At 44.5% G+C, this 26829-nt stretch overlaps 1 protein-coding gene across 2 annotated transcripts in view; it reads left to right on the top strand.

The window, feature by feature from the left end:
* Positions 1 to 26463, top strand: part of FTO (FTO alpha-ketoglutarate dependent dioxygenase) — a 395242-nt gene extending 368779 nt beyond the window's left edge. For both annotated transcript variants that reach the window (XM_007459455.1, XM_007459456.1), the window contains exon 9: positions 25788 to 26463. In XM_007459455.1, coding sequence (XP_007459517.1) covers positions 25788 to 25941 — 154 coding nt within the window. In that variant the 3' untranslated portion in view covers positions 25942 to 26463. The remainder of the gene's footprint in view (positions 1 to 25787) is intronic.
* The last annotated feature ends 366 nt before the right edge of the window (positions 26464 to 26829 follow it).

Genomic DNA, 26829 nt, shown 5'->3' with positions numbered 1-26829 from the left:
GTCACTGCCTCTGAGGTATCCAACTGCTTTCACTGAACCTATAGAAAGTAGATCACCGATGTTTCAAAAAGTTCGGCTCCAGCGCCACTTAATTCTTGCTCCAGAGGCTGGGAACTTGCACGAGCAACTTCAAGTGGAAACCAACATTCCCACCAATATAAAAGTTTTATGTAGGAAACGTGACCTCAAGGGATCCCCATACTGAGCGAAATCTGGGGGGCTCGGGACGTCCAGTTCAGAATTCTGCGTCTGGTTAAAGTACTTAGAAGCTTAGGCATGTACTCAAAATATCCTTAACATCACCTTCGTATGTGCTATGTCACTCTTGATCCGTTAATTTATCATCCTCTTTTTTTTTTTTTTGAATTTCAGGATCCCCATAGTCTATAATGGTAAAATTACAATTGGTTTTAACAGATTTAGAAGCCCATGTTGTTTCTCAGACAATTTTCGGAATCCTTAAAAGTCAGTTTCTCATGATCAGCAAATTTTAGTTTAAAAAGTTTATGAGGCGGGAGGGATCATTCTTCATTCAGGTTCAAGGACCCCTTTTGGTTGCAAAAGACAAAAAGAAAACCTTTAAAAACAAACTTTATGAGAAGGGAGAAAGGGTTGCAGTTTGGGGGCTTTTTTTTCTTTTTCTAAATTGGGTTTGTCTTCTTAGCTCTTACCTTGAGCAGAATACAGAACATGTCAGGTCCACCTATTTTCTTAATTGTAAAAAGTAAATACTCTAAAACGTATTTTTTCAAATTGTGATTACGTTCCAGTGGTTTCTGTGTAACATAGATTAGATTTTTATTAAGGGTTTTATTAAATAACTGGTGTTTCACCAACATCTAATTAAATCTTCTATCTAAATTGAACAGAAAATTAGGGGCGAAAAGAAAGCATTTGTCGCAGACTTTATTACAGATAAGACTATTATTTGTTCATCTTAAGAATTTGAGATCAAATTTACACGCAGCATCCTCATCAAATTTCTTTTCTGGGCTGCTGAGCCCTGGCCCCTTGAAAGCAGCCCATTATCTTCCCGCCTCCTTTTTATTATAGTGTCCTGGTTGTTGGCAACACGCCCGCTGTTTAAGGTTACTTTCATTAATTAACCGAAAGTTAATTTCTTTGCAAGCAAAATCTCTGATCTCATTATGTTGTCTCTAAAGCTGAAAGCTTCAGGTTTTCTGGTCTCCTTTGATGGCACAATAAAAAGCATGCTCTTTATCTTAAGGGAAACTGTCTCCAGGGTTTAATTTAATAGTCCTTGAAATAGTTACAGCACAGCCAGGCAGACTACAATAATATGCCCATTTTAGAAAACCTTGGCTTTGTCATGGTTAAGAGAGCCCAGTGACTGGTACAGAGGTGGGCTGCGAGGGCTCCGTGTTCACATAAGTTCCGCGTTTTACCTCTTTCAGTCCCATGTTTACACCCCCGTTCTATGTCCTGTTGGAGAACAGAGCAAACACCAACAGCAGTGTTCCTTCCAAAGTGTGCCATCTTATTCTCTGGGAGTTTGGGGGGTTGACGTTTCGTCTGTTTGCCTTTGCTGCATTTGGTGAGCTGTCTTTTGTTCCGCTGGTAGAAATGAGGCAACATTGGGTGGTACACAGAGTTTGGGGTAGTGGTTTGGAGCCTGGCAAGCCTGGATTTGAATCCCAGTCTTTCCTTGAAGGAGCTCCATGTCCTTGGATAAGTTATTTAGCCTCTTTCTCTAAGTCTCAATTTCCTCATCAATAAACTTTAAATGATTATGCAGAGTTAAGAAAGTTAGATCAAGTAACTTATCCATAGCAAGAGACTTAAATGTTCAGAACGGTCCTGTTCTAGTCTTTACCAGCTACAAATGTGTTTCTCGATTTGGGATTCATCCTGTTATTGGGGAGCTGGCATCCACATTGCTACAGCAGAAGCAGCAGCTTGGGGCAGGTGGTCAAACGCCACAGAGCACGTTTGGTGTGGATTCAGTGAGTTGGGTTCTGCCTTGCCCCGAATGCTCTTTTGAAGATGTGGGCACGTGAAGAGTGTATTTTCTTTGTCTCTCTGAGTTAGCCTTCATCCTCAGTGAAGAAATCTGGTTACTTTCTGGAGCATTAAATTCAGTGAGTTGAGAGGGGCCAGAATGTCTTTTCAGAGCCACCAGGTGTAGGTCACACAGAGGGAAGAGAACCCTTCAGGTGGCTCAAGTCTCGGGAGCCATACAGGTACACAGAGAAGCCATTTGTATTCCACTGAGTCCAACAGTGTTTCACATACACAACTGGGATTTACAGAGGCTGGGAGGGAGGGCTGCCGAGAGCGGGTAATGGCATGACCCGACATGCTGCTTCCGATGCCTGGGAGAGTGGGTCTGCGCCACTTGCATATGTCCCCCGTACCTGTTCCTGATGAAGGATGCGATTGACTCGACTCAAGCAGGTCAAAGTCACTTAGGCAGAAAATCCCAGGTCTTGGGAAGACAAGTCCTGTGCCTCTGGGGCCCTGGGCAGAAGTCAAAGGCCCAAGGTAATGTATTGGCAAAGATCCTGTCTGCTTTGGTGCCTTGCTTACTGCTCCCCCATGCTTTTAGGCAGAAATATTGTCAATGCTATTGATTAGTTGATCTGATAATCCGGCAAGCTCCCTGATGTGTTAAATTTCCTACTTTTGGATGACGGTAAGTGCGGGCAGAGCGTATGCTTCAGTTGGGGGGAACTCTCAGTGGACCTTGCTTAGTCACCACTTCTGCAGTGAGATTGCTACAGGCATGACAGTTCTGATTATTCTTTTGGCTGTCACACTTAACCCTTCCCGAGACCGTTTTCCCCTAGTTATCCACATTTTCCAGCTTTACTGTAGATTTGGAACAACACTTTGCCTTCTCATTGGGCCTCTAGGGTCTCTTGATTTTTTTTAGTGTTTATTACATCTGTGTGTTTAGGTTTTTATCTTTCAGTTTTCTTTTCTGTTGTGAGTGCACTCTATTCTCTTCATCTTCCCCTCCTTGACACACCCTCTGTGGCAAAAATCATCGTTGCCTTTCTCCTCATCCTGTACTGATCTTTAAACATTCCGTCAGCCATATCCCTCGTTTAAAAAATGCATAGCAACTTGATGAAAGGGATATGATGCGTGGTGTGTAGGTATCGAAAGAAAGGCTTTGGTAAAGGCAGTGGAGTTTTCTTTAAGGAGCAGAGTGATGCTAAATAAGCTAGCACCACATCGTTGCAATTTGTTTATAAGTTGTTTGTTTAGAGCCTGGTCTGGAATAGCTAGAAACTTTACTACCCTCTGATTTGTCTTTCTTTACTTGTTATTCACCCCACCCTCTCTTTGGCTTCTGTCTCCAAGCTCTTCAACCTTGTTGAAGGGGCATCACGGTACCCTTGGAAATCCAAGCCACCACTTGGATAAATTACGCCTTTGGCTGTCGGGGTCCACGGTGCTGTTTGTTCTGCCTTCCAGCTTACTGTGCTTTACATCAATTGCATTCTCCGCCTTGGTACAAAGAATGCAGGATGACTACTTTCATCCCCTTTGCAAAATAATAACAACAACAACAACAAGACCTCTGAGCAGAGAACGTTAAGCCTCGTTCAGATTTTGTAAAAGTGGAAAACGAATCATAAATACCTGAGAAATGAGGTTCATAATGGAAGCCCCAAGAAGCCCTTTAACCTGGGCAAAATCCTATAGCACAATTACATACAATTTCACACTTGACTGGGGCTGTTATTTGAGCAAAAATAACCATTTTTCTGCTCGCACTAAATGAGCCACGAGAGCCACATATCCAGCTGCAGAAAAATGTAGGATCGCCCGTTCAGTCTGCATGTAATCAGCGTACTTGATGGCAAGGACATTGTAGGATCAAAAGAGTTAATAATTGGATCCTGCCCACAGCTACCACACACGCAATTAAGGGCAAGATTAACAGATGCAGCGCTGGTCTGCAAAACAAAATGATTTCAACCGAGCAGTTGTTCTGTTGCCATAATCCTAACGATCAACTCTATTACACTAATAATACGAGAAAAACTAATTGCAGCGAGGACAGGACAAATCTTTTCTAATCTGCGTTGTCATCCCAACTAAGTCCCAACCCATTTGTATTAACCTTTGCTGACAGAGTCACATGATGGACATAATTTCTTATAATTTACCAGCTATGGATCTAACCTTTCTTCATCAAATATTCATAAAGGCAGGATTCTCAATGATTTTCTGTCTCTCTTCATATTTACAGCTTGTTGTCCTCTTACTTTCTACAGTAATTTGGACACAGTTGAGGTCAAATGGAATTAAAGTTAAATGCCTTTAACAACTAAGGTGCCTAAAATTAGAGATTTGGGGGAGGGGTCGTGAACTGGAGGGGGAGAGCTTGTGTTCCCCAGACGCTTCACATCCCAGAGGAGTTCCAGTGGGCTGCCCTTCCCCCAAAGGGAAAAGGAAATCAGCCGGAGAATAAAATGGCATTGCCCTCGCTTGGCCTGCTGAGCATGCACTCTTGGGCTTGTAGTTCAGGATTCTCTGAGGCTGAATTGACCAGGAGCCCCATGCCTTCCTGTGTACACAGGGCTTGCTGGGAACCTAGGCTGCCAGGACCAGGTTCTGTCTGAGCATGTGTGCCCAGAGGGGCCCGAGAAACATGTCAGGGGCTGTAATTGGTGGACAAGAAAAGTTGGTTGGTACAGTTACTTAGAAAACACACATGAATATCTGAAACCATTCCTGAGAGCATTTTTGGTAGAAAAACATCTGTTTCCACTTTGCTTCTTTGTTGCTTTGACAGTTTTCTTAAGAGACATGTAGATGAAAGAAGTTTTATAAAGCTTAGGTGTTTAAAATAAGTATAGCCACTGGTCCTTTATTTTTCCTCTCCCCCTTGAAAGGCTTCAGTTTCAGTGAGATGGCAGAAGTTTGGGGAGGATGCGGTAGTCTAGAGAAATCCCTTTTCTACTCCAGTCCTCAGAGGACCCTACCTTTACTAAAACAGCTAAGAATGTTGTAGGTAAATTCTCCCTTAAGATGCACATTAGTTGTTTTACCTGGTTAACTTCAACTTCCTATATTGACTAAGCCAAGAATTTGCTTCTTGCTGAGTTCCCAGAATTCTGATTGGTAGAAAGGAAGTTAGACCTGAAGGCAGTTATATTCTTTAACAGCTGATTCACATCCCTAGCTCTATAAGGTGTCTGGTTTTCTTCACCATCAGTTAGCATCTGTATTTTAAATTACACAAGGAATACACAAATACATATACTTTATAAAAAGAATTAAAACTTTATAAAGTACTCTTTGACCACTACCCCCAATCTCAGACCTCTAGCCCTTTCACATATTTTTCTGTGCATTTATAGACATATAGATGTACTATAGACAAGTATGTTTTCTTTGTTTTATATAAATGGTCATTACAAATAACCATTGCCTCTATAAATCAATGCTGCCCAACTTGCTTTTGTTCCTCAATTATATATCTAGATCTGGAAATCCTCCTATGTTAGAACATGTAATATAAATCTGTTCTGTTTCATTGTTGCAGAGACGTCCATAGCTTGGATATACCATGGTTTAGTATCGTTCCCACGATAACGGACATTTAGGTTGTTTCCAGTTTCTCAAATTATAAGCAACTCTGCAAAGCACCATTAGCTGTTTGGAACTGAGATAGAGCATGTAATTGTTTTAACAGCATGCTGGCTTTTGCAAATACAGTTTTGAGAATGTTTATAGTGACCCGATAGCTCAAGATACTTTTTTAATGTCTCCTACCAAGCCAAGTTTCCTTTCTGATAGGAAAGACCAAAACGGTTATGAGACATTTGGTATCATGAGTACCCCACAAATAAATAGACATTCCAGACAGCAGTGAATTAAATGTTTTCAACAGGGGAAAAAGTGATAATCAGCTGTCAGAAATGCCCAAGGAAAGCTTGTTATACAAGGAGGCTGTCATCGTGGTGAGCTTCCTGTTTTACAGATTGAGTTATACTGAAGGTCAGACGATGTCCCCTGAGCTGCAGCTGCATCCTGGGAAATTCTCCTCCATGGTACTGGGTTCTCCATTTGCCTTGTTCGCCAATACTCATGCTATAAAGAGGTGTCCATGAGTATGATAAGGATGGCTTGCCAGTTAGGATACGCATACATGCATGGTCTTAATGGCCATTCCTAAGTCTCTTACAAATCCAATAGAAGATGGCAGGAAGTTCTTCTAAAGGGCCAAAATCTTTTTCCAGAAGGTTTGAGGGGTACGTCCCATGACAGTTTTTACTAGGAATCTCAGATACTGTCATTCTTCTGGACTGGAATTGGATAGATGCTGAGATGCCCACCAGTTCCCTCTGGGTTAATGGAAGAAATAAGGCATTGTACACAGTCAGATTGTATACATTTGTAGAAATGCAGAATGGAAACTTCCAATCTGAGTGAGTGTAAAGATTCTAAATTATTTTTTAAATAGCTCGCATTAATTACTGTTAGGTTTAGGGAATAACTCAAAGGTGGGTTAACAGTGTTGTCAGGTAGAGGTTTGACTTTGGTGAAAACCAACAACTGACTTAAGAATGGCACATAGATGGAAAAGATCCTTCAGGAGTTCATAAAACATTGGGTATCTCTTATTCCTGCAACTCCGTTTTCAGGGTGTTAACTGGCTCCGTCTGTTATTCTATACTGGGCACTCTTATCCTTATCTTATAAAAAGGGGAGTTGAGAGATTCTGTCAAAGGTTAGTAGAACCTAAGAAAAAAAGAAATAAATTCATCAAAAATTAAGAACTTCTGTGCATCAAAGAACATTGTCAAGAAAGTGAAAAATAAAACTACAGAATATGAGAAAATCTTGCAAATCATGTATCTGATAAAGGTTTAATATCCAGAGTATGTAAAGAACTCCTAAAACTCAAGAACTAAAAGACAAACAACCCAATTTTAAAAAATGGGCAAAGGACTTGATTAGACACTTCTCCAGAGAAGATATACAAATGGTAAAGAAGTTCATGAGAAGATGCTCAGCATCATTAGTCATTAGGGAAATGTAAATCAAAACCACAATGAGAGATACCTACTAGGGTGGCTGTAATAATTTTTAACAATAACCAAATAACAAGTGTTGGCAAGGATGTGCTGGTGGAAATGTAAAATCATGCAGTGCCTTTGAAAAGCAATTTGGTGGTTCCTCAAAAAGTTAAACGTAAGATTACCGTATGACCCAGCAAGCCCACTCCTAGGTATAAACCCCAAAGAATTGAAAACAGGGACTCAAACAGGTGTTTGTGTACCAATATTCATCACAGCATTATTCACAGTAGCCAAAAGGAGGAAACAATCCAAGCGTCCATCAACACATGAATGGATAAACTAAACGTGTAATATACATGCAATGGAATATTATTCAGCCATAAAAAGGAATGAAATTCTAATACATGCTATAATCTAGATGAACCTCAAAAACATCATGCCAAGTGAAATAAGGCAGACACAAAAGGACAAATATTGTATGATTCCACTTATATGAACGATCTAAAATAGACAGAACGTAGATTAGAGGTTACTGGTGCTGTGGAAAGCGGGGGATGGGAAATTGCATAATGAATTTCTGTTTGAGGTGATGAGAAAATTTTAGAAATATATACCAGGGTTGCTTATACAACATTGTGAATGCAATGAATACCACTGAATTGTACACTTAAAAATGGGTAAAAAGGCACATTTTACATTATATAGTTTGTACCACAATAAAAAAAGTTAATGGAACCAGATATAGAATTTAAGCATATCATCTAATGTTCCAAAGGTATCCAGTTAAGGACTAAAAGAACTAAAAATACAGAAAAACACTATTTGCTACATAACAGATCACCCCAAAACATAGCAGCTTAAATCAACCACAATTATTATTTCTCATATAAGTCTCTGTTCTTCTGTGGGTTGACTCATCTGGATAGAAGGTTCTCCTGCTGGCGTCAGTGAGGGTCTTACCTGGGACTGTAGTCAGACAGCAGCTGGAGCAGAAAGGCCGGGCTCAGCTGGGGACTCTGGGATCTCCGGGCCTCCATCTCTCGACGTGGCCTTTCCGTGTGGTCTCTCCTGCAGGATGCCCAGACTTCTTGCAGTGAGGCTCAAGATTCCCGAGAGCACACAAGCAGAAGCTGCCAGGCTTTTTAAAGGAACTGTTCTAATGTCACCTGTGCTGCAATCTGTTGTTTAAGTCAGAGGACAGGGAGGGCCAACTGAGCCTCAGTATATGGGTGAATCCTGGAGGCGTGGTCCGTTGGGGCCATGTTTGGAGGCTAGTTACGACAAACACCATTCACACGTGCACAGAATAGGGAGAGTCCAATCTTCATGTCACACTGCAGGAAGCCAACGGATAATATCTGAAGTTGGAAAATCAAGGAATAGGAGTGTGTGCCTATTAGTGAGAGATAACAGAAGGTAACCACCACTGGAAACAAATCCAGGGGTGGGACGAACTAGAGTGGGGGACTCTTGCTTTTTCACTGTATAAACCCTTCTATATCATTAGGTTTAAGACTGTGAGTGTGCACTGTTTGTTTCAATAACATGGTAGGGTAGCGGTTGAGAGTATGGCTCTGGGACCAGACCGCCTGGGCTCATATCTTGGCCACATCACTCACAATCTCTGTGACCATGGGCAAATTGTATTACCACTCGGTTCCTCAGTGTTCCCATCTGTGAGATGGGGATAAAAATCATAACCTCATAGGGTTATGAGGATAAAGCACTTAGAATGCCATCTAGCAAAATGTAGATCCTCAAGTAATGTTAGCTGTTAACAATTATAACATTAAAAAAGAAAAAACAAGCAAACCCACAGTTGAAGTAGGCATCCCGAGATTCTAGCCTCCTAACTCTGCCACTAATGAGTTGAGCGAGTCTGTTAACCTCACCTTAAAACTGAGAGGGTATAAGCTAAGATGAGCTCCTAAGAACAGAAGTTCTGTCAGAGCTGAAGTCTAGAGGAGCTAATAGCCATGACTGTCAAAAACTACCTCGCTGAAAGATGAGACTCCCCTCCCTTTTAGGAGAGAGCTTCAGACTCTTTACAGCTGAACCTGTTCCTTCATCCTCATACTATACCCACTATGGAGGCATAATTCACAGCCTTACTCGCTGCCTGTCCAAGGACCTTTCTCCTGGGAAAGAACTTTATAAATCATTTTAAGCTAGTGGCCATAACTCCCAGGTGCTTACATGAGACCAAGTGGAAAAGGACATTAAGTGGGAACTCATTAAATCGCTGCTAGTCTGTATTTGCTGTCCTCCTGAACGAATCTCTCCCAGAAGGCTGGTCCTGTGGTCAGCCCTGGGTGAGACTGTAAAGAAGGTAGAATTGGGCTCCCGAGGAACACCCCCCCACACCCTTCCTCTCACCCCAGGGAAGTCAGAGCTCGTGTGTTTCTCTGCCCTATCAGGAAGCGGCATGATCTCTCCGAGAGGTGACTTGAAAGAGTCTCCTTAGAAGCAATTGCATTTTAAAATGCCTTTCCTTCTTTTCCCCATACACTTGTGGGGGGGGGGGGGGGGGGAATGAATGAATGGTACACTTTCCGGCATGGGCTGGAGGCCAGAGCAAGAATTGTTTTCGGAGGGAAGGCTATCCTGGAGCCTGTCCCTCGCACCACGTGGGCAGGCCACCTGCCGATGACGGCACTTCCACAGACGACCCTGGCCCTGTAACTTTACAGGGGGGTGCCTCTGGGCACTAGGACCTGGGCAAGTCCATCTGCAGCTAGAAAGGGCAGTTTAAATTAGGAACAGCAAGTTCCTTCCCATCTCACTCGAGCTCCCCTCTCAGCTAGGGCTTCGGAGAAAGCATAATGGCCCCTCAGTCTGTGCCAACTCCCAGGTGGCCTTGACTGCAAGACCGTTCTTGCAGAAAGTGTCAATTCTAACTTAGCAGTCGGCTGCGAAGCCTGGCTCCCTGGCAGGCCAGGCATGGGGACAGGAGGTGACAGCCGCTAATCAGGTCCTTGCTGTGCCACCCTGACTCACCACCGAGCCCTGGCCTGTTCCTAGCTGACCCCACTCCTGTCATGCTCAGCAAGAAGCTCAACTTCTCCATTAATCAGCCTGTTTGCAGGAGCCGGAGAGGTGACTCGTAACAGGCCTCCTGTCCCCAGCCTCCTCTATAATGACATTCTGCACAAGCAGAGTCATTCTTTGATTCCCTGTGACCTTATGGATTTTGGCAAATGAGAGGGTGCCTGGGATCCATGGTGAGGGCCTAAGGGCGTCTTTCCTGCAAAGAGACACTTTCCTCTTCCACCCCTGCCCCCTCCCCCATCTCTCACTGGCACGAGGCAAGGACGTGGCCTCACTCATTTTCCCTGTTGGAAAAAGCATTCTTCCTAGAGCCAGGGGGCTTTGGGATGAGGTGGCCGGCACTGGTCCACACATGAGTATTTACCAGAGGTGACTCCGGGGGTCTGTGGCTGTCTCGCCTTGACAGATGAAAAAATGCTGCCTAAGTGCCCTTGCCAGGGTCACCCCACAAGCAATCACTGGTGCTGGGAGAATGCGCTCACCCCAGACAGTGAGGGAGCTACAGGCCCAAGCTGTCGGAGCCCTGGAGCGGGAGACTGCACCAGCCCGTGGAAGACGAGAGCGTACAAGACGGTAAAGTAGTAAATAGATGATGGCCGGTCTCTCTGCTTTGCTTGCTCCTCGGAGATGCCCAGGTGGGAACGTGGTGGCTGTGATGATTAATGAATCAACCCACCCAGTTAACCTGCAGTTTGGAAGCCATGTGCAGCCCGAAGGCAGTCTCTGGGCTACTCATCCCTCCCCTCCAAGGCGCCAGTGGGCTTTGGTCTGCTGCTGGCGACGCCGGCAGCCCAGCAGAAACTTCAGTAGGATTTCAGAATTTGGTCCGCTTTCTATTGAAGTGCAATTGTTTCCAAAGTCCTTTCAAACCCAGTCATTTTAGAAGCGCCCCCTGCGCTGACTCCGAGGTCTGCTCAGTCTTCCGCGGCTCTCAGCATCTAGGGTTACCCCTTCTCCCTCAGCCTGAATCCACGGCCCCCAGAAGCAAATGAACAGCCTAACTTGGATGTGAGTTGCGTTCTGAAGATACACATCAGGTGAACTTAGGAATACAGGGAGACTTGGCCGGTACTTCTTTTCTCTTGCAGCACAAAGGGGAACAAAGCGCCAAAGCTGTGGGGATGGTCAGGTTCAGCGCTGCCCCCTCCCTCGCAGCCGGCTTTGGGTCGGGGGTGGGGGTGGGGGTGGGCCTCAGGCCAGGGAAGAGTCTTAAGGGAGGTGTTTTGCTTCATCCACAGAACGCCACGAGTAGGTTGAGCATAGACGTTTACTCATGAAATGAGCCAAAAGGAGTCATTTACTCTCATGAAATGACCCAAAAGTTCCTAAAGGCGGAAGAGGTTTTCTGCAAACTATGGGACTAGATCCTGTCACTTCCCCGTTTAAAGCCTCCAGTGCTTTCCCATCTCGCTGAGAATAAAATCAGTCTGTACGGTGGCTTCCAAGACCCTGGTCCTCTCTGACCCCACCTCTTTCCTCCCTTGGTCACCCTGTTTCAGCTACAGTGGCCTTCTTGCTGTCCCTTGATCAAGCCTGACTCATTGTCACCTAAAATCCTCCTCCCCCGATAGATGCCTACTGCTTCCACTCCAGCCACAGCCCTTCCTCTAACCCCCTCCATTTGCTCACTTATTCACTTCCTGTTTGATTTGCTCCAGAACATTGATCTCTAGAAGACATTACCTTAATGTCTGTCTGCTTGCGTTGTGTGGCAGAGAATACTAGTTTCTCATCCTGCCCACATCCCTTCCTTCTTCCCGAGTATAGAATCCCAGTTTTAATGGAGGAAAAAAGAGGGTAACACATCCAGTTAAAAACCTACAGGGACTTCCCCGGCAGTCCTGTGGTTAAGACTTTGCACTTCCACCGCAGGGGGCATGGGTTCAACCCCTGGTCAGAGAACTAAGATCCCACATGCTGTGCAGCCAAAAATAAACAAAACTGTAAAAAAAAAAAAAAAAACCCGAAAAACAAACAAACAAACAAAAAAACCCCTACACTTCTCAGCCTCTTTTGCAGCCCAGGGACTGAGTTCTAGTCAGTGACACGGAGGTGGAGGTTGGTTGGCTGTCTTGCTTAGAAAGAGGAGGTAAGGGTATGTTTTACGCCTCTCTCCTTTCTCCCGCTCCTGCCTGGGAAACCAGATATGGTGGCTAGAACACCTGGACCATAAGGTGACCTCAAGGATGGCAGCCATGAGCTAAGGATGGCAAAACAAAAAAATAGATGCAGCAGCCTGGGTCCTGGATGTTTCAGGTGTAGAGCAAAGTGATTCGGTTATACACGTATATATGTGTATATCCTTTTTTTTTTGGCTGTGTTGGGTCTTCGTTGCTGCACACCGGCTTTCTCTAGTTGGAGCGAGCGGAGGCTACTCTTCCTTGCGTTGCGCAGGCTTCTCACTGCAGTGGCTTCTCTTGTTGCGGAGCATGGGCTCTAGGTGCGTGGGCTTCAGTGGTTGCAGTGCATGGGCTCAGTGGTTGTGGCTTGCGGGCTCTAGAGCGCCGGCTCAGTAGTCGTGGTACACGGGCTTAGTTGCTCCGCGGCATGTGGGATCTTCCCGGACCAGGGCTAGAACCCGTGTCCCCTGCATTGGCAGGCGGGGTCTTAACCACTGCACCACCAGAGAAGTCCCTATATATTTTTAAAATTCTTTTCCATTATAGTTTATTGAGTTTTCCTCCTTCTTGATCACTGAACCCAGCAGCATAGATATTTATGTGGGTTAAAGCAATTTTAATTTCTAAATGTTAGCTGCAGAAACAGCATCATTCACTTCCCAGGGGTATAAAATGCAGATTTGCTTTGGCTTTAAGACGAGGAAGTTTCTGACATCTTTGGAGTTCAGCGACCTTGTTAGCGTAGCAATCCTGATGCTACAGTTGCTTTGACTTCTTGCCCTTCTACCAAAGAGCTACACTAAAATATAGTTTTATTCCTATCATAAAACATCCATAGGCAGATGGAGCCATTTATTATCTCTAATCTTGAAATGGCAGCTTAGAGAATCCAAGGATTCTTGGGCTAGGGTGGAATAGTGCCCAGAGGGGTCCATGATACACATATGTTACCTTGAGGGGATAAGAACTTGCCTGCAAAAATACTTTTTGGATCAGAGTAACAGTGAAAAATGCTGAACTAGCAAATGACCTAAGTTTTAGTCCCAGCTACGTGTCTTAGCAGCCATGTGGCCAGGAGCAAGGCCTGCACGTCCTAATCTCCCCAACTGGGACAGCACCTTTATTTCCTACCCTAGTAGTGAGGGTCACATGAGATAAGGTATGTGAAGGTAAACCATAATATTTATATGTAAAATCCCAGTTTTTTAAAGATGGGAAGAACCTCAGGGGTTGTCTAACCCAACCTTTCATTTTACAGATCTGAGTACCGATGGCCAGAAAGTCCAGGTTTTGCCCAAGGTCACAGGATAGGGTAGTGGTGGAGCTGGGTCTTGAATTCCCAGACCAATTTTCTTCCTGCCATCTCATCCTCTTTGTCCATGGATGAGATATTGTTATGATTTCTCCTTTGGTTGTGCCTTGTGCATTTACTGTCGTTATCATAAAATTGGTGATATTGCAGAGAGATTAGTCCTGCCTTAAGGAAGGCACAGTTGGAAGTTCAGACGCAAGCTGCTTTCAGTCATCTGTGCATCGCACCGTATTTACTGTGGCTACAATGGGGCAGACTCTAGGCTTGGAGGATATAGCAGTGAGTACATCAGAGATCCCCGCCTTCAGGGAGCTTATCTAACACACACTCACACACACACACACACACACACACACACACACACACCCTAGATGGTATCAAGTGTTGTGGGGGCAGGAAAAGAAGATGGGGAGTGGGGAGTGCTGGGTTGGGTAGGTAGGAAGTGGAGATGCTGCTGTCTTAACGTAGGATAGTCAAGGAAGGCCTTACTGATTGGATCATGTTTAAGTGGTGACCTGAAGTAACAGGGGAGTGAGCCACATGGATATCTTAGGGGAAGAGTGTTCAAGGCTGAAGAAACAGCAGGTATTCGAGCGCTCTGGAATACCTGAGAGTATCCTTCGCCTGTTCAAGGAAGAGCAAATCAGCCAATACGACTGGAGCAAAGTGAGTAATGGGACAAGCGAAAGGAGAGGCCAGAGGATGGGGGATGACCCGGGGGGGGGAAATCTGTAGGTCACAAAGCAGCTCATGGACTATTGTAAGAATTTTAACTTGGACTCGGCTTTTAAACGGGTGCGAAGCAGAAATTCTTCAGAAGACTGGAATGCCCTTGATCAATTGACATTCTGCTTTGACCCACCATTTTCTCTCTAATTCCTCATTTGGACTGCCCCCCACACCGTTGGTTTGCGGCTCCACCAAGTGTTCTATGTAAGTGCTCTTGACCTATTAGTGAATGTTCTTAAAGGAGAGAAAAGAAACAAAGGCCCAGTAGCTTCCTATAAGGTTAAAATAAACTTGGGAGATGCTTCCCCAGCATCCAAAAACCAATTAAGCAGGTTACTTGGAAGTATTTCTAAAAACAGCAGCACAGTGGAAATAGACTGACAGGTGAGCAGATGGGAGGACCATCGACTCAAATTTATTTCACAGCTTACAACTCAAATGAGCGTTCCAAAGTCAGAACAGCCGGCCTTTTATTCTGTAAGCCACTGTCCTTTGCTTTGCTCGTCTCTCAAGAGTAGGAATGGATTTTGCTCCAATGGAAGTTTGTCCATCGGTCTTTGACTTTGCAGGGGAAAATCCTTTGTAGAAAACCAGCTCTTGATGTAAATCAGATTTCTCTGTAATGTCTGTTTCTTTCATGGGTTATGAAGTTTCTGGATTCTGGAAATCGATGGCGTTGGCCTCTTAGCTTTCATTTTCATAACCGTATTCGTTACCTCTGTGACCACTGTTATCTGATTCTGAGTAAATGGAATTGAACCAAGTAATCAAAAAGCAAAAGTCTTCAGGTTTGCAAGAAGAAACATTTTTTTAAATGTTTTAGTGCATCTGAAAATCACAGCTGCCTTGAATTTCTGATTGTAAGCTATTCTGGAATCTTTCTGAAGTTTGAGACTGTCCCGTGCAAACTTTGCTTAAGTTTCAAGCAACAGGGAAGTCACGAAATTTGGAAAGGGTTATCTTTTGTCAATCATGGTCCTTTGTGGGGTACTGTGCTGACAGAGGATGGAGGAGAGACCGTATTCTATGGCTGAAAGGAGGGCTTGATACTACCCAGTGGGGATTTTGTTCCAATAATTGCATCAAATTGGACCTTCTGCCATGTTGCAGGTATAGCATTAATATTACTCATTAAGTCATATGCCTGTATGCTTCCCTCCCAATGGCAGAGGCACTGGCAGAATATATTTTCTTCCAAAGTGTTTGTTTTCATTGTTGCCCTTTAAAAATAATGAGTTCATTCTATTCCCTTGCAAGGAAAGTTACTCTAGACTGCTTTGAAATTGTATATCTTTTGTTGAGCACCTTTCTGCAGTGGTTCCATAGCTTTGTGTGCTGGGGAACCCAACCCGGCCTCTCTTAAAACTCCCAACCAAGCTGCCTCAGACTTGATTCATATAATCGTCCAGCCGATTTGACCTTTATATTGTTACCCTTGGCCAGGTAGAAGTCATGCAAGTTTCAGATGACCCTATCATGTGACCAGAGATCAAAGGTCAGCAGCTCCTAAATGTTCAGCTGTCAAGGTAGCCCATTCATCACTCTCATTATGTAACTGACAAGCTGACAAATGAACCTGGGGATAAAATTGTTCTCAACTCTTTACCTCCTGGATTTACACCCCCGTGTTGGGCCAAGCAGTCTCCAATGTTAAGTGGTTCCACGGGCCTGCTGGAGTCCCTGAAGTAGGGGGAGGGACTCCAGGAGTACTGTTCTCTGTGCCAGACCTTGTGAAGTCACCAGTTACCTACTTAGGGAGCCAAGTTGCAGGTCTACAAGAACTGACCCTGAGCCTGGTGTCCTCTGAAATGGAGGTGAGTTTAATGTGAGTCCTCTGTGGACCCAAAGACACCCACGTGTCCCCCCCACCCACCCACATACCACCTTCAGCATCTTTGTGGTCCTTTGTGGTAGGTTAAGATGGTGCATGTTTTCGCAAACTGGCTCAGTCTGAAGAGTCACGTGTGAAAATTCACATGGACAGGACCCTCCTCCCGGGAGTCTAGCTTGGGGCTAGGTGCCTTTGGAAAACTGTTTATAACCAGGACCCAAACTGATTCTCTTGATGTCTGTATTTTGGAGCAGTACAAAGAGCTTGAGATTAGGAATCAGACAATTTTGGCAAATCCTGACTCTATCCTTTCTTTAGCTGTGAAATCTTGGACAAGCTATTTAATCTTCTGGACCTCCGTTTTCCATTTGAGGACATACGTTTAATTAGAAGACTTATACAGTGCCTGACACTTAGTAGACATGATGGGCTATTTTTAATGTTTCTATCAGCATTATTACTATTCCTTTGGTCTGAGAGGAGATGTCATCAGGGAGGCATTGGCATGAGAGAGAATTGCTTTATAGTATCTCCCATAGCAATAAAAACCTCTGAAAAACTTGTAAGGGCAGAACGGTAAGGCGATGTGAGGATTACACAGTATAATTAAGCAGGTTGGGAAGAAACCCTAAAGAAGGCAGCAGATAGTACAGTAGAAGGGAGAAGGGCATGGCATCCCCCTGGACCCCGAAAGAAAGAACAGAGATGCCTACAAGCCATTCTGGTACCAAAAAGTGTCCCTGATTTTTAGACCAGTAAGAGGTCTTGTGACCTTGTCTCTTCATCTCTTGACCCCTTGGAGGTACTCTCTGAGCACCTTACCCCTCACCCCAGGGGCCTCTCTTCTCTGGTGGGGTCTTTGCCACAGGTCTGAGGAGCTCTTAGCGGTGACCTGGAGTGGGACAAAGCCCTGCTTCCATTAGGAGGACAGGGAACCCTGGTCAAAGGGAATTCCTTCTTGGATCCCAAGCAGGAACTCTAAATGTTCATTTCCCTTAAACAAAACCAGACACCCTGCTATTCATGGCTACTGGGCTATATAATATATTAATATTGTATTTCAGAGAAATTATAGGTAATACTGGTGTTAAGGAGAAGAATTAGGAGCGATGAGAACCATTATTTACGTGGAAAATGGTGAGTTCCAAACAAATGTGGAGAGCACAGTTATTTGCAGCAGCTGGGCTTGGCCTGGGCTGTTCTCTGTGCTACTCCCTTCTCCCAATGAGGGAACAGTATAGCTTCACAGTAGGTACTCCATAAGCATGCTGATTGATTGACTGAGATCTATCCATACTGAGCAGCACAATGATTTCTTGCAAAATGGCTGGTTATCCAGATGGCTGAATGGCATTATCCTCGTATTCGAAAGCATTTGGGGGATATTTGGCTTTTAGAGCAGCTAAGCAAGCTTTTCTATCAGGCTTACTCCCTTCTTCCCTGAAATGTGAAGCCAAAAGTAGATTTTTAAATAACCAGAAGTTAAGTCGAGTCAAGCTTCTCAAGTGGTCATGGCTGAAAAAATACTACCTGCTAAAAAGGTATCTTGACCCACCGCATCCCCCGCAAAAAAAGCTGACCCATGGGCCAAAGTGTGGCTTTTCCTCACTCTGATGTGTGTTGACTTTACTGATCTGAGAACATTAACATGTGAGTCAGAGGCAAGAGGTTAAAAGCCTTTGAAAGAGAAAGTGAGAGTGTCCTTTGTTGGAACTCACTCAGGAGTTGCTTTTGCTTAGTGGCTCTGCAGTAGGTAAACTGAGTTATACAAATCAAGCAAGCTGATTTCATACAACCAGCTTAGTCAAAGTAGACCATCGTGATTCGTATGACAGGGCAGCTCTTTCTTTGTCAAGTTGTCCACAGAGCCATGATGGCAGTAACACAAAGTCCAAGAAGACAAATTATAAATTCATTCACTCACTCTTCTCTTTTCAAAGCATTTAGAGTCTCAAGGGTAGATGATTATAAACAGGTCTGCATGCTCGCCTCACCTCTTAAAACAGATTATTTGGAACAAAGCCTGGCGAGACCATGAAAAACAGTACAATGGAGTAGCCTCTTACTCAAAGCGAGATTTGAAATGTGGTGTTTAATGTAGATATCATGGAGAGTCAGAATTATTCATGGAATCCCTTAAATGGTACATAAAGTACTATTAGGGATTTAGATCCCGTGTTATATGAAAAAATACTTCTATCTCTTTTTTTTTTATACATTTATTTACTTTTGGCTGCATTGTGTCTTCATTGCTGCGTGCGGGTTTTCTCTAGTTGTGGTGAGCGGGGGCTACTCTTCGTTGCGGTGCATGGGCTTCTTGTTGCGGAGCACAGGCTCTAGGCACACGGGCTCCAGTAGTTGCAGCACATGGGCTCAGTAGTTGTGGCGCACGGGCTTAGTTGCTCCGTGGCATGCGGGATTTTCCTGGACCAGGGCTCGAACTCGTGTCCCCTGCATTGGCAGGCAGATTCTTAACCACTGTGCCACCAGGGAAGCCCCAATACTTCTCTTTTAAACACTGGAATAACTCTGTGTGGCAAGATGCTGCGATTTTACTGGGCCCAGAGAAACTAAAAACGGAGAACATGCAGGTCCCACATTGGTCTCGAGCTCCCTCCAAAGCATAGAAGGCCATTGAGATTGTTGCCCCTTTACATCATTATTTCCCACTTTTTTCATGCTGGTCCTGGCAGTTGCGTTTTGCAGGTTAAATGTAGATTTGATGTGATATCACATCAGGGTTTTCTACTTGAGTGAAGCCTCTTAATTAAGCCTTGGTGCTGGTTTATACCGTTTGAGGGAAGGTATTGTGATGTGGCTGATACCCTAAAACAGCCTTCTGTTTGACATGAACCAGGATGACAGTCAACTCCTCACTGTAAGTGAAAATTCCAGAAAAAAACTCTGACTTGGAGAAGACTGGATATTTTCTGATGAAGTTGTGAGTCTAAATTGCTCGAGTCTTTTGGGACTTTCCTGGCGGTCCAGTGGTTAAGACTTCGCCTTCCAATGCAGGGAGTGTGGGTTCGATCCCTGGCCAGGGAACTAAGATCCCACATGCCTCGTGGCCAAAAAACCAAAACATAAAAAACAGAAGCAATATTGTAACAAATTCAATAAAGACTTTTAAAATGGTCCACATCAAAAAAAAAAAAAAAAATCTTAAAAAGAAAAGCGTGATGTCTTTCACACTTATTTTTTTTTAATGCATTCTTTTTAAGGGCTATTTCATTATCTGGATGCACATAGTTTATTCTTTTCTTTTTCACAGTTATTTTTAAGCATTACACGCCCCCAGCCAAAGTTGCCTAATCTGCTGTGTTTTAAAAATAGAACTTGTGGGGGCTTCCCTGGTGGCGCAGTGGTTGAGAGTCCGCCTGCCGATGCAGGGGACACGGGTTTGTGCCCCGGTCCGGGAGGATCCCACATGCCGCGGAGCGGCTGGGCCCGTGAGCCATGGCTGCTGAGCCTGCGCGTCCGGAGCCTGTGCTCCGCAACGGGAGAGGCCACAACAGTGAGAGGCCCGCGTAATTAAAAAAATAAAAAATAAAAAAATAAAAAAAATAAAAAAATAAAAATAAAAATAGAACTTGTGGCACATACGAAAGGGCTACATTTGTGCAGTAGTCTACATATTTTAAAGGGCTTTTATATACATTATTTAACTTTTATCTTCACAAAGTCCAGTGAATCAGAGAAACATGAACTTTGTGTAACAGTTGAGGAAACTAAGAGGTTGGGAGATTTTTCTCAGGGTCACTCCAGGAATACAGTTGACCCTCGAGTAAATTTGAACTAAGAAGGTCCCCTTATACATGGGTTTTTTTTTTCAATAAATATAGTCAGCCCTCTGTGTCTGTGGATGCAGAACCCAAGGATACGGAGGGCCAACTGGAAGGGATTTGAGCATCCACGGATTTTGGTATGCAAGCGGGGGGTCCTGGCACGAGTCGCCTGAAAATACTGGGGGATGACTGTATAATTAGAAGTAATTTATGCTCTTAAGAGAGGAAGATGTATCTTTTACTTCTATAGATGATAGATGCTTACGCTATGAGAACCTCAGAGTCATTAGAATGAAGGGGAAGTTTTGTCAGCCATTTGCTGTAATTATTGTCACAGGAACATGAAAAAAAAAAGCATTTTGCTCCTTTGTTTCCCCGGAAATGGTTTGGAATCTCCTGAATATCTACATTTGGCAAGACTAGCTAAGTAATCAGGGGATAGCACCCATTTTGGTCCAAATGGGAATCCATGAGAAAGATGGAATGTGGTGGAAAGGGCAGCCAGCCAGATGTCCAGGGTCTGCGCAGCCCCTCTCTCCCACCTGCCATTGGATTAACCTGGGGAAAGGCAGCCCTCACGTCAAATGTGGTTCAGATACCTACCTCCCCATCTCTCTCAGGTTATTGTGAAAATTGAATAAATCAGTGCTGCATATTAAGATTCTTCGGGATGCTTAAACAATGCACAGAATGTACTCATTTTAATCAGGAGTTACTCTCTTCTTTCACATTAAAGAATTCTCTCTTAGGAGTTTGTGTTTTTTTTGTCTCCTCAATGGCCTGTGCTTGGTAATATTTCTCCATCAAGTTCTAGTTTTTTGTACTTTTTTTTTTTTAACGCTTGTTTATCCCAATGAATCTTTTAGCAGGAGCCATTTCTCCCAAAATCTTTATCATTTCATCAAGAGTAATGGAAATGTTACCTGTCCTTCTTTATTAGTTGCAAAATTTAGGGACGAGGAGGAAGACCGTACATGTTTTCTTAAAATCAATGGCCAGCACATTACTGTAAAACCTATTGATTAAAAACACAAAGTATAATGTTAGTCATTTAGTCTGTGAAGTGATGCAATAAGGGAAGAAATTTATTCTCTGGCTCTTGCATTAACCTTTTATTGACTACTTGCATACCCATAATTAACACACACTTTAGCTAAAGTGGTTAATTTCAGCATGGAGACCAGTGTTCACTAATGTAGCTGTGGTCCTCATCCTCCAAATGTAAGTGTAGCCCTGGGGGAATCAGCAGGCAGTGGGGCCCTGCATGAGTTACACCTGGGAGACGAGAGGAGGGGAACCTCTGGACAGTCGGCTGACAGGCCAGCCAACGGGACACCTTTCAGCTGCTTCCTGTTACGTCACTAGGTCGTTCAGGGAGAACCACTCCCAAGTAGCAAGAGTTTTGAGGGTAGCTAGAGTCCTTTGAATTGAAATAATGTGAATTTGGGAGGGAGAGAGATGAAGCACATATTATTTTCCATTGCTCCCCTTGCAATGCTGCATAAAAGGAACAGGGTTTTCTGAGTAGATCTGACTTTATTTGTTAACCCTTCAGGAGGGGAGTAGAGAGCGCAAGGTTGAAAGGGAAAACTGTAACTTCCTTACTGTTTGGCTGAGTTTCTTACTGTTTGTCTGGGCTCAGAATGATCTGCTATCCTTGATAAGGAAATTTTTAGGGAAATTTTTTTAACTTTCTTTAGAAAGGTCATCCAGCTCTGGTCATTAAAACTGTTTTGTTTTGTTTTTTGCGGTACGCGGGCCTCTCACTGTTGTGGCCTCTCCCGTTGCGGAGCACAGGCTCCGGACGCGCAGGCTCAGCGGCCATGGCTCACGGGCCCAGCCGCTCCGCGGCATGTGGGATCTTCCCGGACCGGGGCACGAACCCGTGTCCCCTGCGTCGGCAGGCGGACTCTCAACCACTGCGCCACCAGGGAAGCCCTGGCTTATTTTTGCACAAAGGCCAGTGTGGATGACACCAGCGCACTCTTATTTTCTGGGTAGAAATTTGTCCCCACTGGAAATATTATTGGAAACGAAAACAAAAGCCGGGGATTTCATGCTTTCACATGATCTCTGCACACACTGTACTGTATCAGCAGCATCTCAGTTTGGAGAGAGGACTATCAACATGCACCTGGCAGGCAGGGCCACGGCAGTGGATGTTGTAGAAGGCAGGAGGGCACCGAGGGGTGGGATGCATGGCCGGCATATCAGCCAGGACTCTTTGGGTTGCAAGTGACAGAAAAACCTAACTCAGACAGTAACAAGCTCGTGCAACTGAAAAAGTCTAAGCATACCAGGCTTCAGGTGAGACTCAATCCAGCTACTCAAACCATATCACCCAGGACCCAGCCCCTTGCTGCAAGGTAGCAAAATGACTATGGTGGTTCCAGATCACACATCCTAATAGTTCCCAGGCCAGGCGATAAGAAAGTCTCTTCCCTTAGTTCCCAGAACAATCCTTTGATTTACTCTCTCAATCTTGCCCTGGAGAGGGTCACGTGCCTCCCCTAACCTCCTCACTGTGGCTGGGAGAGTAGGATGTGCTGATTAGATTAAATTAGTCAAGGCTGTCCCCTGGCTGTAGAGGTGGAGCCAATCTCACTGAAACCACGTGGCCAAGCATAGGGATGGGATGGATTCCCCACAGGAAACTTAGAATCTTCTTTGTGGGAAACTTGGGAAAAGACACAAGACAGCCAGTGCCCACCACCATCAGGACTCCTAAAACATTTCCTAAGAGAACTCAGGGCCCCTTGATTTGGCGAGAACTACAGAGTACGTGTGCTGAGAAACAATCCAACTTTATTTCCGAGAAATGCCAAGTCAATCTGAAACGACTGCCACTCAGACAGTCCAACGACAGCACCTTTTATGAATTCTGGGTCTTCAGGAGCAACTGCTAAGTTTTTCTGAATCTGAGCATCTTAGCCTGTCACTGGAGAATTGTAGCAGCTTGAATACATAAGCCTCAGCGTCCTGGAATGTCACATTGTGATAGGATTCAGCCACAGGCTCAATCTGATTCAAGCCAGAAAGAGCTGCTTCTGGATCTCCAGAGCTTCCCCCAGTCCAGAGGCCACCCAATCAGTTAGCTGAAGGGAGGGGACAGTCACAGGTACAATAGGCAGCCCTCTTGTTGGCATCTCCCATTGTCACTGGCGCTCGTAATAGAAGCAACGAGAGCAACGATAGTATTTAATAATTATTGAGGGCTCACTATGTGCCAGGCCCTGTGCTAAGTATTTCACGTGTGTTAATCCATTTAACCCCCACAGCAAGCCCATAAGTAACGTACTGTCATCATCATCACCATCATCAGTATTCCCACATGACAAGTAAGAAACTGAGGCTTGGTGAGGTTGAGAAGCTTGCCCAAGATGTCATGCCCCAGGGAAGCAGCAGCTCCTGGTGTCCGGAGAACGTCTTTACCACTGTGCGTCCGCATCTTAGGAAATGAAGATGGAAGAGAGGCAGGATGAGGGAATTGAGCAGGAGAGATTGAAACCCAAAGGGAGATACGCCTTCCGTCCCACCATCCGGCATGATGTTGAATTGGACGACGTGCTTTGAGTTGGGGGCGACTGTGTTTCCTTGCAGGTGAATACATCACCTCAACAGCAAGCCCTCTGTGGGGCGCAGTCGTGACCATTGAGAAACTGGCGAGGAGCGCTGGGCATTAAAGGAAGAGTTTTAAAGTGATCTTGAAAGATCTGAATCAAGGCCCTGAAGAGACCGAACAAGGGGCTCTAGCTCTGGCCCAGAGGGAAGCAGTGGGTACGCACAGCTCCTGGCCTCTCAGGGCCCACCTGAGAAGGAGGCAGTGCCCACACCGGCCGGTCCTTCCATGCGAAGAACAGTAGAAAATCAGAGCAGCCTCACCCGAAACAAAACTGGGTGGGCTTGGGAAGCTTGTACAATACAAGCGTAAGCGAACTTCTGCAGCAGGTGTTAGCATTTTTAATACTCTCTCAAAATGAGGGGGCAAAACCCACCGCCAGGTGAAAGAGCATCTCTGTTGACTTTTGACAAACCTTGTGCTATTCGAGGTGGATCAACACTTATCACAGCCCTTTAATCTGCCAACCAGGGTAGTGTGTGCACAGATCGTTTACCCGCCGTGAGATGGAAATGCTCAATTTGGAATAGCTCTCCCTACCTGGTAAATTGAGCCTTACCCTCTGATTCTGAGGCAGAGAGAAAGAACAATTTAAAAAGCTTTGCAGAGTTCCTTTGTAATTAGTCGCAGCTTCCCTTGAATATTAATTTCCCCCAGCCCTTTCACGTGATTTAGAGACTGTCTCTAGAACTGCAGAGATGCACCCACTGCAGTGAGGGGCAACATCTCAAACACCTATTATTATTAAGTAGTGTGCAGAACGTGCCTCTGTTCTTCAGTTCAGTGTGGGCTTATCAGTGCAAACAGTTTAATATTTATGCTAAGAGGATTGTCAGAAGCAGCTTCTGTTGCTTTAATTCTTGTTTTAAATAAATAATGAGAACATTTAAACACATTACTCTTCTTGGGGCCCTGAGGTCAGCTAATCTTATTATTTATGAAGTGATGTGCTACATAATAGTACTTAGTGCATGTTAACAGACGCTATTATCAGGGCCCGATGCGGAGAGCTGAAGATATATTGGAATGTTATGTGTAATGTACGACGGATTGAGTGCACAGGATGCCAGGATAGCAATTAACCACCCGAGAAAATAGGGGTAAAGTTGAAGTATGTTTTCCCGTGGGGATCCCCTCACCATTAATAATTCCCCAGAGGAGATGTCCTTTAAGTTAGGAGCCTGCTCGACCATCAGGCTTGGAAATAGGTCCAGGGTGGTCTGTTCTTTGATCTCTTCATCATAGTTAGTCCTACACGGAAGACAGAGGATGGGTAGGACCCCTTTTTAATTGATTTAGAGAACGATGCCAAGAAGGTCAGGTGGGGTGGGGAAGGACCACGCAACTCTCCCAGATGTACTCAAAGAGTATTTCTTTTTGGTGCATATGCACTGTCACCGCCACGTGCTCCAAGAGAGTAGAGAAACTGTTCGTTTCTTATTGCAATTTGTGTTTTCTTCTGTCTGATCCTCACTTTTCAGATACATAAAGCCAAAGCCGCTGAGTTTTCCCAGACCAATTTCCAATAAGCTGTGGTCTTTCGGCAAGGTAGATGCCTGCCAGGGTGCGATGATGTCGCCCCAGCTTTTTTCCTACGAGGCTATAATTTCGTTGCGTATGATAATTCATTTCTCTACTATTGATGAATAATCCATTTAATAAAAACCGTGATTTAAGTGTTTTCCTTAGGGAGTCACTCTTGCTAGCCTCTTAATTTAATTTTGTGGAAGTTTTCTCCACCTATTCATCAGTGGAAATGATTATTAACCTCTGTTTGCATATATCCTTATAAATCGGTCTCTCCTTGGAGTGCCTTTTTCTGAGCACAGCAGGCTGGGACACTTGTAAATCTCTGGGATCTCCAAAGTCACTCCCGGTCTGTAATATTGTTTAATCTATTCTTGGACGTTTTAATGCAGTAAATTCAATTTAATCTTTCCCAGTAATCTAGTAATACATGGAAATCCCACAAACATTTAAATCTGATAATGGCTTAATCACACACTTTAAATAACAGTCGAGATAATGAAAAAATAATTCACCATTTTAAAGGCAGAGTGACTGAATTTCCCCGATGATTGGCTTCTACAAAGCCATTAGATCTGGTAATACAGATCTGGGCGTTGGAAAAAATAAAGAAGTTCCAGCACCATAAAGAACAGTTCTTCCTTCTTATAAACACACCTGCTTTCTGCCGCCCAAACTCACCCTTGTGTATCATCACCACCATCATAGCGGATCGTCATTGGGGCATTTGGCAAGCTCGCCCCAAGTTGCCCATGAGTTTGGGTCTTCCAGGCATTTCCTCCCAGGGCTAAAGCTGCCTGTTCTTACTCTTTCAGGTGCCAGTCCCGAATTGCCCGAACTCTACCCGCGGATCAGAAGCCAGAGTGCCGGCCGTATTGGGAAAAGGATGATCCTTCAATGCCGCTGCCGTTTGATCTCACAGATATCATTTCCGAACTCAGGGGTCTGCTTCTGGAAGCCAAACCCTAGAGAAGGAGCGCGAGTCTTAGGTGGAGGAGCAAAGGCTGTTTTTGACTTCTCTCCTTCAACCGTGTCATGGGCTTAGGCAAGGGGATTATGGGTAGACTGGGCCTTGGGATTGTAGACCCTGGGTCCCAGTTGGAAACAGCTAGGGAATGGAGCCCATGAATGTTAAAATGTTTAAAAGTGACACAGTGTTATAGTGATTTGGTATGAAACAAGAACCTCCAACCCCCAAAGCTATTCCCCACTGGGATTCTTAATGTGAGCCATTCCACTCCCAAGGCCTGGGAAGCGACCAAGGTGAGCCTGGCCTGTGGCAAAACCTAACCTACTTTCCTCCTTCCCAAACCTTTGCAGAGACTCTGCAGGGGATGACTCTCAGGTCATCTAGGGGAAGACAGAATTTAGAGACATTTAGCCCATTTTCTCACCACACCCTTCAGAGGCTATGCTGTTCAGTATGGTAGCCACTAGGTAGATGGGGCTCCTTATATTTAAATTCCATTTTAATTGTAATTAAAAATTCAGTTCCTCAGTTGCACGAGCCACATTTCAAGTGCTTGGTAGCCATGTGTGGCTAGTGACTGCTGTATTGGACACAGAACATTTTCATCATTGTAGAAAGCCCTCCCAGACAGCACTTCTATCAACAGTTTGAGAGCGGGAGATTCTGTTTTCCCGTTCTCCGTAGCTGCTCTCCCCACAGGCAAAATAAATTAAAAGAGAAATGACTCGTTTAAGAGTAGCCTCTTTCCCTTCTCTAGGACAGCCTGGGTTATGAGCCCTGTACTCTGCACATAAGAATGGAGCAGTGTTGAAGATTAAAATAAAGTTGACATCCTGTCTTTAGGAAGTTTCCCTGATCTAGTGAAAGAGACAAAGTCCTATTTACAT

The sequence above is a fragment of the Lipotes vexillifer genome, unplaced genomic scaffold (assembly GCF_000442215.2).
Source record: "Lipotes vexillifer unplaced genomic scaffold, Lipotes_vexillifer_v1.1 scaffold342, whole genome shotgun sequence".
Classification (NCBI taxonomy): domain Eukaryota; kingdom Metazoa; phylum Chordata; class Mammalia; order Artiodactyla; family Lipotidae; genus Lipotes; species Lipotes vexillifer.
Note: the sequence above shows the minus strand (reverse complement) of the source record. Positions and strands in the feature narration are given on the sequence as shown.